Source organism: Rosa rugosa, chromosome 2 (genome assembly GCF_958449725.1).
Source record: "Rosa rugosa chromosome 2, drRosRugo1.1, whole genome shotgun sequence".
In the NCBI taxonomy this organism is placed as follows: domain Eukaryota; kingdom Viridiplantae; phylum Streptophyta; class Magnoliopsida; order Rosales; family Rosaceae; genus Rosa; species Rosa rugosa.
Genome location: NC_084821.1, coordinates 21,056,243 through 21,068,143, shown reverse-complemented (window position 1 = coordinate 21,068,143; position 11,901 = coordinate 21,056,243). Strand labels below are relative to the sequence as shown.

Sequence of the window (11,901 nt, the reverse complement as noted above, 5' to 3'; positions counted from 1 at the left end):
GCTTTAGTATCTTTTTCTTCTCCAACTCCAACAGATTCCATATTTTACAGTAATCTCTAAAATCTCCATATTCTTCCTTAAAATTTTAGAGATTGCTGTAAATATAGGGAATTTGATTTTCTCTTTCCTCACTTTCTCTAAAATAGGGATAGTTATAGGGAATCTATTGGAGCAAAAGAGGCTCATTTTTCCCTAAAGTAGAGAAAAATCAAAATATGGGGAAGCTGTTGGAGTTGCTCTTACAGCCCCATGCTCAAATGAGAGTGCTACAGCTACACACTTGTAGACCAAAATCTTACTAATTCCCCCTGTATCTTAATGTTTACTTTTTATTGCAATTAATAATATATTCAGTCAACTTTCGGTTTCATATAGCTTTCTCTCATGTGAAAATGAAAAGAAAGTTCATCTTAAGCATAATGCTTAATTATGTGCAGGTAATCAAAGTCTTAATTGATTTAGGGAAAGGTTCATATTGTATAAACATTTTCTTGACAGTACAATAATGTGTTAGTGAAACAAGGGAAGGGTTACTATTTGCAACTCTTATTTTGGTAACTCTTATTCTTCATTTTTTTTTAGGTGGAAAAATAATTTTTATTGGGGGCAATAAAACCTTTACTAGGAAGCAATAAAACTTTTATTGGGGGGCAATAAATTTCTTATTAGGAGGCAATAAACTTCTTATTAGGAGGCAATAAACTTCTTATTATTGGGGGGCAATACATTTTTTATTAGGGGGCAATAAACTTTTTATTGCGTTTTATTGGGGGATAATAATATTCTCCTGTGACCTATGAGATCTCTGACGACCTCTTTGGAGACATCCGGTGAGGTTTCCGGCCACCGTTGACCGGAGTTCGGCGTCCGGCGACCTCTCTCTCTAAATGACAAATTGAGGGAAGGAGGGCAAAATTGTCTCAAAAATAAACAAAAATCAATAAAAAAAAATACTTGATTAGGTATTAGGGCAAAACAGATGTAATTTGCTAGGTAAGTGAGCAATCTTATAAGATGTTTAGGTAAGTGAGGTTAGTGTAGGTTAAATTAGGATAAATGAATATTTTCCCTTTATTGAATATAACAACGTTTTGAAGTTAACAATTTTCATCACAAAAGCACATTTGGAGGGAAGTATCCATTCTGTCATAATGGTGTTAATAGTGAAAAATAATGAAGCAATTAAGTTTCTATACCACTAGATTTAAATTAGAGGAGTTTTAAATACACACCCCTATTTCTTAATACACACCCCATACTCAATACACCACATATTTAATTTTTCATTCTAATATTAGACTAAATACACAACCCAAATGACCTAAAATACCCTTAATCTCTAAAACCATGAAATATCCTATTATTTGATTATATTAAGATTATTATTTAAAATGAGTATTATATATTAGTATATTGAGATTTCATAATTTTCTTTTACATATTTTCTTCTATTTTTTGCTGGAAATACTCATATTAAATCTCAATATAATTAGAATGTTTGCATATGAGAATCCTGGGATTTAATTAGAATGTTTGCATATGAGTATCAAACATAGAAGAAAATACTAATATAAGCTGATTATTTAAAAATATAAGATTTCGAACATTTGCAAGTTCTTCAAAATTTAAACTTTCAATATTGTCTGCAAAATTTACACTTTCATGCACTACATGTTCAGTATGTTTATGCAAGATGAAAACTAAAAACTGATAAGAAAAAAAAAAAAAAACCAAATGCTTTGCTTTCTTACTCTACTCACTCTCACAACTTACTGGCTACCCACCTCCAAAACAACGGTGGATCTCAATGAGATAACTCTTGAGATCACGTTGAATTGTATTCAATACAAGATGAAGAATACATATCTCAACTGAAGATTGTTGAACGAGGTCTTCAAATTCATGTCCATAGTCGAAATTCAGGTGATGAAGTGCGGAGAAGAAAGACGTATATTTAGAAAAAGAGATATAGAAATGCGCGATTCAATTTTTTTCTTCTTCTAATACATAGATGTTTATTTTGGTCATTTAATTTACTTATAAAATCTAATTTGAAATATAAAATATTAGGGATGTGTATTAAGTAGTTAGGGGTGTGTATTTAAAATTTCTCTTTAAATTAAAAGGATGTGGAAAAGAATATTTAGATACTGCCACAGTCCCACAGTCATATTCTTAGCATTTCAATTTCTTAACATTTTTTATTTTTTATTTTTAGTTTTTTGAGAATTACAATAACTCGTCTTTTGTGAGTCTAACTCTCGACCTCCCATTTATGAAGAGAAAACTTAAGCCATTAGACCAAATGATACTTGGGCTAGTCATTTCACTTTTTAATTGAAATTAATGGCAAAAATTTGTCCTCTATTATATGTTTGAGTTCATGTCCTTTAGTTATTCACTCGGTACTTTTACCCTTTTCGACCTAAGAAATTGATATAATTGTAATGTACATTCTTGAGAGAGATTGATTTCATTCATATATAGTCATTTCGGAAATGAAATCTTTCAAAATACATATGGATGAACATTTAGTAACTCGATCATATGTGTATATCTGTTTGACGCGGAAACCAGTTGGCCTGCAAACTATCTCTTTTGCTGCTGTGATTGCGCGGGCGTGCCAGCACCGTGGGGTGCAGTCGTCGGGGGAGTCCCTTGACCTGACTTCTTCTTCAAGCGTTGTGGACGAGGAGAACACCAACCTCGCCACAAGGTTCTTTTCTATGCCTTCCGAGAAAGGACTTCTTGCCTTACGGATAAGGACTTTGAGTGTGATCTCTTTGCGTCACCGAATCGATACTTAGTATTGTAGACTAAGTAGAGCAATCACTGGGAAGTTTGGAGAAAACACGGGTTGTGCTAAAGCGTGACTTTAGCTTCGCTGGGTTGCGAGGGCGTTACCCTCGCTTCGCTGGTAGTAACGGTGGCAGTTGTGCTAGCAGTCGGCTCCTGGGGAGACTAGGACTGAAAGTACGGTCGTTGGGTTAATCTGGTGATGCTGACAGTCGGCTCTTGAAGAGACTAGGACTAGCGCGCGGTCACCGGGTTTCAACGAGGTTGAAGGTTTGCTCCGGGGAGGCTTTGTAATCGCTGGGATTGATTGATTTGAGAGAGATCCTGTATTCGTCCTTGAAACCTGGTATATATACCTAGGGTTTCGACTGCTCCTTGCCATAAAAGGATTATTGATTGAAGTTTCCTATTCAATCTCCGCTACCCGACTCCAATAAGGTTTCGTTTTCCTTATGGATCACGGAATGGGTGAAGCTGTAACCCAAACCCGAGTAGGCTTATTTTTGAGCCGCAGGTATCGGCCCGTTGTGCTAAATCCACTAAAGGATCTTGCCAAAATTACTTTTGGGCTCAAACAATATCTGTAATCCCATAAAGAGAATAACGAAAGAAAATCATTTTTAATAAAATACTGTAGCTTTATGAGATGTTAATATTTCTGTTAAACTTTATCTTCTCCTTTTGTGTGTGTGCGATCTCAAAATAGTTTTCTCCTATCACATATTTGACATGTTATATTGCTAGTCCACCATCAATTTTGGTCAAATTTAACTCGTATAATATAAGATAGGATAAAATCGACATTTACCATACCTCTTGGGTTCCATCCTATGATGGGAAATTCAAATCTTATATAGTACGCTTGTAGAAAATAAAGTTTCACCTTAAGATAGGGATGAGATTAATCAAATGATTGATACATGATTGTGCTTACCAAACTAAACTACAAGCGTTAGGAGTCTTGTTTGTAAGGTATAACCGCCAAACTATTACCCTCGAAGCCAGAATTGCAAGCTACGGCACTATGATGTCTCACCAAAGCCAACGTCCTCATCATCCTGAAAGATCCCTCCCATCTTCTTCGTCCCCAAAACATGGTTTCCAATACAATCCAAACATGTCATCAAAATATTATTAACAAAAATCAAACGTCAACGACATAAACAGTCACCAGCACTAGCTAGAAGCAGAGCAGTAGTTGCCGCCTTTCCTTTTCCACCAAGCTAATTAGGTCCTTCTCCCACCAAGACTCGTTTGAATGAGTTCAAAGCCTCGTTATTAAAAATTGTACCACCACCCATCTTGGTTTTATGCTTCGAGGCGGTCGAGAGGGCTCGAGCGCGCTAAGCTGCAGTGAGGTTTTGATAATGTCTAGCCCAAGAAGCTTGTCTGTTCGCACACCATCTGAGATTGTGAGTTGTTTGAAAACTAATAGATACCTTGATGTTATATAGTCCATCTCATCGATTTGTTATGCACTTATATGAGTTTCTTTGATTTGTAATGCAGAGAAAGAAGAAGGTCGGTGGGCAGAGAAACCAAGAGGAGCTTGAAAGAGAGGTATGACAGTTTCCCAAAACTGATTAGTATAAAAAACCACAACTTTTCTCTTACTAGGGAAAACTAAAATCCAGAAAAGGGAGCATTTTGTGTAAGGCTAAGAAATTGGCTTAAGTTGATAGGTAATATACAGTACTGAGCTAGCTATCTGGGCAACATCACCTCTGTTTTAGGCCTTCTAAAATGAACCCTCAAGACTCTTTGATAAGAAAGTAAAATAAAATAAAAAATAAAAAAATCACTCTAGTTTGTTCCTAAAACTAGGCAATCTCAGTGCTGCTTCATGTTCTCATTGATTTCTTGTTTTATAGTACAATTTTTTTTTTGGTTAATGGGGCTAGGATAGTAGAGCATCCAGAAAAGAAAACTGAAATGGAAATATGAACAAATTAATATACTCGGCCTGTAAATGAGAGTGAGAGTTGCATTGACAAGCTGGTTTCTATTTCGTAGGTCTCTTTGCTTCAAAGATTGTTAAATCAAGAAGAGAAAGTACATGAGGTTTTGGACTATGCCTACAGTCGGAAAACTTCCGAGTCTGCTTCTGCTATTCGAATTCCAAGATTCCTTCCCCAGAAGGTATTCTTCTTAAATTTGGTAATATGAAGGCATCCATAATACATGTACATTTATTTAGAGTACTGTACGATGAAATCATGCCCTTTAATTCGAGTTACTATATGATTCCACATATCTAGAGTCTTGTGACAAGCGAGAAACATACCATGTAAGAGTAAGACTCTGTAATTAGATTGACAGATAAAATTACTTCATATGCATTAGTCCTTAACTGAAATGGGGTTAAAAATTCAACTTTTGGGATGTACAAAGTAGCTTTTGGACAAATGATAGCTATTTCTCTCCCACACCAAGATGATACATATACAATATATGTATTCAACCATATAAATCTTGAATTATTTAGTTAAAGAACTTATTGAGGACCTTATTAAGTATGTTTCTCAGTTATTAGAGACTATAGTTATGAAGGAGTTTACATTTATGTGTTTCATCTTTTATGCAGACGAAGGAACTTTTAGCAGAGTTGGCTATCGTTGAAGGAGAAATTTCTCGACTTGAAGACCAAATCAGACAACTTAAACTAGGACTGCAACAGGAAGAACAAGCTACTAAGGAATCAAAGGCTCGACAATGGCAACATGATGAAAACCTAAGCCATATGAACAGAGGTGTTCATCATGAGAGAAAAGGATATGAAACCAAGGCATTGCATTTCATAAGTAAAGCTATAAAGGGTGATTATGAACTTAATAATGAACTCAATTTAAATGAGAAAATGGAAAACTTGAGAAGTTTTTCTGATCAGAAAGAAAATTACTTCTATGAGGAGGTTAGACTTCAGTCTAAGGTTCCAAGGAAAGGCGGATTGTTAAGAACACCCTCACCCTTGCGAACTCTGAGACATCCATCAGCACCAAAGGTTTGACCCAAGTACTTTAGTTGATGCAGTTGAGTTTTATCATTTGGAAAAATTTCGCAACAGTTTCAATTATTTGTTAAAGATGAAACAATGAACAAAATAACTATATCATAGTGAGTAGGATTTAATAATTGCAATGCCTTAGTTCTCAAGTCTTTGATTAGCCAGATTGATTCTTCAGATTACTAATTTATATGTAGTGCATAACACCATATAGATAATGAAACTTACTAATTTGGATCTGGTGAATATGACCAATTAATGGTGTTTTTCCCTCCTGTTTCTTTCTCAGCTGAGAGAAGTTAAACCAGGCATTTCTTCAGATCATCTCCCACCAAAACCTGTACCAATTCCAACACAATTAGAAGAGAACAACCAGATTTGGCAACCAAACAAGCTCTCAGAGGAAATTTTGAAGTGTCTCAACCTCATTTATGTTAGGCTGCTTAGAACAACCAGAACAATGGAATTGGAGAAATCAGGCCCCATTTCCAGGTCTTTGCACTCTTCTGTTGTAACCTCAAGGAGCTTCAGGGATGATACCAGCCTAACCTCCAAGTCAAGCCTTCTGTTACAGAAGGAATCAAGGCAACAAGACCCTTATGGTATCTTCAATGTGGAAGACTCTATTCCTAGGGATATTGGCCCTTACAAGAACTTGGTTGTTTTTACCTCAAATTCTATGGACCCAAGATCTATTTCAGCATCGAACTCTATTCCTTTACTAAAAAAGTTGAGGTATGTGAAATTATATCTTGAATAGAGCGTGTGGTCTATTTCGCAATTCGATCATATTTTGTTTTGATCGTCCTGACTTCTTTCTGTGCAGGGTATTGCTGAACAATCTCCTGGTTGTGAATTTGGGGTCCTTGGCATACCAGCAGAAGTTAGCATTCTGGATCAACATGTACAATGCTTGTATCATGAATGTATATATACTTCTTTTTAACTTTCATTTAGAGATTTTGGCTAGCCTAAAGTGTGCCTAACCAAATTTTGGAGTGGTTGTCACTCTCAAACAAAGTTTGGCACACATGCATCAGGATGGTAATGCAGTTTATTAATCCATGAATACTGCTGAAGCTCTAATAGTGTATATACTTAACCATTTCTTCAGGGCTTTCTCGAATTTGGTGCGCATCCTTCCGCAGACAAATTACTTACATTACTGAACAAGGTAAGTCCAAACGTTTACTGAAATCCGATCCAATCAAGTTCCTATACATGACACAAGCCTTTGCTTGGAAAAGATTTTACATATTGGGTCCAATATAATTTATATACTGAAAATGTTTCTTTAACTTGCTGATATTATTTAAGTGCCATAATCTGTGCGCTTACTACCAAGAAGGGAATAAGTAGGAGTATGAGAACTTCTATCCTTCTAACAAATTATTAATGGTTTGATTCAGGCAACACTGAACATAGGAGGTAAGATTTTAAATGCTCAATCTATTGAGCATCATATACTGAGGAAACCAGCACCTTCAATTTCGATGAAAGAGGTAAGTACATATGACTGGTCTTATGACTCATATATAAGGATCAGCAGTCTGATTTCCTATTATGCCATTTTTTTTATAGGCTTTCCAGAAGGGTGAGAATGATGATGAGGCCACTGTTCGCCAACTCTATGGTCTTGAGTCCATGGATCCTAATGTCACATTTGCTCTGTGTTGTGGAACTCGTTCTTCTCCAGCAGTAAGTAACCGATATAGCATTATAGATGTTCTGTTACATAGCATGCCATGTTTCAATGCTCCTTTTTTTCTTTTCTTTTTTTTGATGAAATGTTCCTCATCTAATATTCAGGTGAAGATATACACAGCTGATAGTGTTGTAGCAGAGTTGGAGAAATCAAAGTTGGAGTACTTGCAAGCATCAATTGTAGTGACCAGCACAAAGAAAATTGGATTCCCGGAACTGTTGCTCGGAAACATGCTTGATTTTGCTGTAGATGTGGACTCACTAGTTCAGTGGGCGTGCCACCAGTTACCTACGTCTGGGTCTTTGAGAAAATCAATGGTGGATTGCTTCAGGGGCCATAATGGCGGGAAGATTTCTACAACCGTTGAGAAAATGCCATATGATTTTGAGTTTCATTATCTATTGGCCATGTGATGAAGTCTATTCTTGATGTGGTCTTAACCATAAAGGATGAAAGTGTGCATATGAATAAAGAGGAATTGGATTATATATGATAATACAAGTTGTTTATTGGATTAGACAAAAAACCAAGGGAACCTTGTTGGAGTAGAAAATGTCAAGTTGTTCATGACAATTGTAACCTGCAAGATGAGAATCTCTAATTTTACTAAGAGGTTTTATTATTTACCCTATAGATCTTTGGTTTGATTGTCATACTCATACACAAAAAAATCCTTGTTAAGAGTAATTTTAATTGATGTTTGACATTTTCCTCTTTCTCATGTCATTTCTATTTTTCCACTTTTGTATAATGGACTTTTAAGAAAAATGAGGCCTGCTTCAGGTTGAGACCCTTGGGGCGGCTCTGTACTAGACCAAAACTCGTTGATTTCTGTCTTTCCAAACTCCCCAAATGAGCATCAAACAACAAATCAAAATCCTCCTCTGAGATACAAGACTTACAATGACACAACCAATCAAGCAATGAACTCGGGGGAGCTGCTACTGCGGCCAGCAAAGAAGGGAACAATTCGAACAAATCCCTTACGAACCCACAATCCATACTGATATGAATTATGGATTCCTCTGCATCGTTACAAAAGTAGCAGCCCCCCTCCAAATTAGCCCTGCGTTCTCTAAGCTGCGTTACAGCGGGTAGGATGGAACCTTCCAAATATAAACTTTTATTTTACTTGAAACCTTAGCTGCCCAGATCCTTTTCACCATACAATGCTTGTTCTTTTTTATAAGTCGAGTTGTAATATGCAAAAAAATTTATCAACCATGTGATTATTTGAATCTAATAATGGTAGGAGTAGATTTTGCAAAGCTCCCTCATAGTCATGTGCACCTTCACCATACAAAACAAAATGACTCATCTACATAATTATATACATTTGTCTGAAAACAAAATCTTCGTCCTTCCGATTCTCATCACTATTTTTTATTAGTAGCAGCCTTGATCCCTATAAACAATATCCATAATTCCCAACTGCTGTCATTGTCAAATCAGAGTATCATTGTTTATGTTCAATAATGAGTTATGTCACTCTCATTTTTTTGGAACCTTAATAATCAAATAATTACAAAAATACAAAAAAAAAAAAAATTTAAATTAAAATTCCCCTTCGATCATCTCGGACCCAGCGAGATCGAAATTCCGGTGGGCATTCTCAAATTCTCCGCCCAAGTCCGGGAATCCAAGTAAAACTTGGAGATCTTCCCCGCCACGCGTCCCATGCTGGGTCGCTTATCTGGCTCCACGTGTACGCACTCCAGCGCCAGACGTGTCAGCTTCTCGGCCACATCGACGGGAAACGAGTCCTTCAGCCTGCTATCCACCCACGTCCTCAAACCGCCGCTGTCGACGGCGGCTTGAGCGGAGTCGACGACGGAGGTTCTGATAAAATCACCGCGGGTTTTATCGAACTTGTACTTGAACGGCTCCTGGCTCGACAACAGCTCCAGAATTACGACCCCGAATGCGTACACGTCGGACTTTTGGGTGGCGACGCCGGTGGTCTGAAACTCCGGCGACATGTACCCTCTCTCTCCTTCGAATTGGGCTTTTCCGCTGTCGGATCGTCCCAGTTTCGACTTCGGGCTCCGACCCATTTCTTCACCCACCTCAATGATCTCACCCGAAACTGCGGATTTGGGCTTGGAATCCATCTGGGTATGGAAATCGGTCTCGCCGCACAACTGGGCAGTCCCGAAATGGCATATCCTGCCATTGCAATTAGGCTCCGTCACCAAAAAGCTGCTGCTCTTGATGCGGTTGTGGACTATGGTGACATTGAGGCCTGTATTGTTGTGAACGTAATCGAGGCCCTGAGCGAGGTCGGCGGCGACCTGCATTCTTGACGCCCACGTCGACAGCACGGTGAAATTGGGGTTGATCTTGTTTCTCAGACACGCGGCGAGGCTGGCGCAGTTGCTTACGAATTCGTAGACCAAGAAGATGTTGTCGCCGGAGACGGAGGCGCCGAGGAGCTTGACGATGGAGGTGTGGTGGCTGCGGCAGAGCATGGAGAGCCGGTTCTTGAGTTCTTGGGTTTCGAGCCTGCGGCGGAACTTGCGCTGGAAAACGACGGCGTCTCTGCCGCGGAGGGTGCAGCGCCAGGAGGGGGTGGAGGAGGTGGAGCTGAAGCGCTTGGCGAGGAAGTTGTTGGTGGCGGCGTGGATTTCGGAGAGGTCGTAGAGGTTAGGGTTTTCGGGGAGGGAGAGGCGGAAGCCGGTGAGGGAGGTTTGGCTGGAGGTGGAGGTGGTGGAGGAGAGCTTGTAGCTTGTGTTTGAGCTGGAGGTGGAGGGCTCGGAGGAGGAGGAGGAGGTGGTGGGGAAGGTGGGTCGGGTTTGGGTTCGGGTTCGGGTCTGGGTCCGGGCGGATTCGGACAATTGGGTTGTGGGTCGAGGGGAGGAGGTGGGCTGGGCGGCGTCGACGGCCATTTTGGTTTTGCACATATGGGTGGCTGGTGGCACCGACAATATATGGCTTGGGTGGTTTTTATTGTGGGGAGATTGCTGAAGAGGCATTTAATGTTTTCAAAGATGTTTTCTTGTTGCTGCTGCGGCGGGTCTCTGACTTAGGCCGGCGGCGGCGGCGGCGGCGGCGGCGTATTTTAGTAAGCTGCAATGGGAATCGGAGTTGCACTGAAGTGGTGATCAAGTGTTTTGTTTTTTTTGGACTTCTAGGGCTTCACGGCTTCCCCGTCGCCTCTGACATGGTAAAGCAAAAGAATCTTTCTTTCTTCCTTTTTACCTGTATTTCCAATTTGGGTAGTGAATTTTATTTGACTGCTCATTGTTTTGCATCATCGACATTGCTGGTGGGGTGAAAGGGAGAGAGTTGGGTCACCTATGTTGTTTGACTTTTCAATATGTAACTAGGATAATAAATGAGGGTGCGTACGTTTTGCGTAAAATAATCTCATAACGTTATACAATGTCTGTTTTTCTCATTAAGTGATAGATGAGCTTGACTAAAGTTTCAGTATTTCTTTGCGTGGTGAAAATTAAGACGGACAATTACGTTTGTATTGATTTCTGTTAGAATGTAACGGAAAATTCGGTGCATCATTATATTCATCAACATGAAATATACACAAACAATAGACACGTGTTTTGAATGTTTTGGGTTCAAAGGCACAGAGAGAAGACTATTCAATAACACCAAGTCCATATACGTTTAAGGATCTGGTCATTTTTAAATATCATTAATGGAAGACAATGACACATGAAGCTTGTTGTTTTCTTTGCTTCTGTTTTGGTTCACCATTTCAATATTTATTTCGTAAGACTAAATTTCATTTACACTCTTAATTATTTTTGCTTCCGATTTAGTTTTACAAAACAATGGAACACTTTAACCCTGGGTCGTTGGCTGTGGTCCCATAATCAAAACTTTGTTATTCTTGGCTTTGGTGTCGGTGAAGCTGGCCTTCTGGGTATGTAAAGGCAGGAGCAATCACATCTAAACCAACTGGCAGATTCTTTCTGACAACCTGAAATTCTCTTGCATAATCGTTGTATTCTTGTGCATATCTGTTTTTTTTTTTTTTTTTTTTTTTTGTGGATGTCTTAAGTTCAGTTCGACAAAGGATAATCAAATTCATGCTTTATAATTTGTAATCCACACTCCATCTTTTATTCAAGGCCGGTCTTAAGTTTTTCAAGGCCCTGGGCGAAAAATATATATATACATCAATAAAATGAAATGAAAAAAAGAAGTCTTCAATAATTGAGATCTCTAAAGAGAAGCCAAACATTAGTCTACTAAACTTTAAATGTAAATACTTGAGCATAGAACAATAAAACGTGGAATCAACTTTGCTCCTTGTTTTTCCTTTTCTGCTCGAGATCGACTTGGAACTCCAACTTCCAATTGCACCTAATATTGAAAATTGAAAACAAATTAGCAATCAATAGAACCCAGAAATCAAGTAACCCAAAATCAAAAC

The 11,901-nt window shown here is 38.5% G+C and overlaps 2 protein-coding genes across 2 annotated transcripts; one reads left to right on the top strand and one right to left on the bottom strand.

Annotated features, from left to right (window-relative positions):
- The first annotated feature begins 3,823 nt into the window (after positions 1-3,823).
- LOC133732085 (uncharacterized) lies at positions 3,824-8,224 on the top strand. Its single transcript, XM_062159549.1, has 10 exons — positions 3,824-4,208; positions 4,306-4,356; positions 4,810-4,935; positions 5,381-5,797; positions 6,090-6,535; positions 6,627-6,726; positions 6,915-6,974; positions 7,210-7,302; positions 7,382-7,498; positions 7,610-8,224. Exons 1-10 carry the CDS (start codon positions 4,107-4,109, stop codon positions 7,916-7,918), a joined length of 1,821 nt encoding a protein of 606 aa, XP_062015533.1. The 5' UTR covers positions 3,824-4,106; the 3' UTR covers positions 7,919-8,224.
- A 579-nt stretch (positions 8,225-8,803) lies between these two features.
- On the bottom strand, positions 8,804-10,640 carry LOC133731742 (lysM domain receptor-like kinase 3). Its single transcript, XM_062159153.1, has one exon. The coding sequence runs from the start codon at positions 10,475-10,477 to the stop codon at positions 9,077-9,079; it is 1,401 nt and encodes a 466-aa protein (XP_062015137.1). The 5' UTR covers positions 10,478-10,640; the 3' UTR covers positions 8,804-9,076.
- Between the last annotated feature and the right edge of the window lie 1,261 nt (positions 10,641-11,901).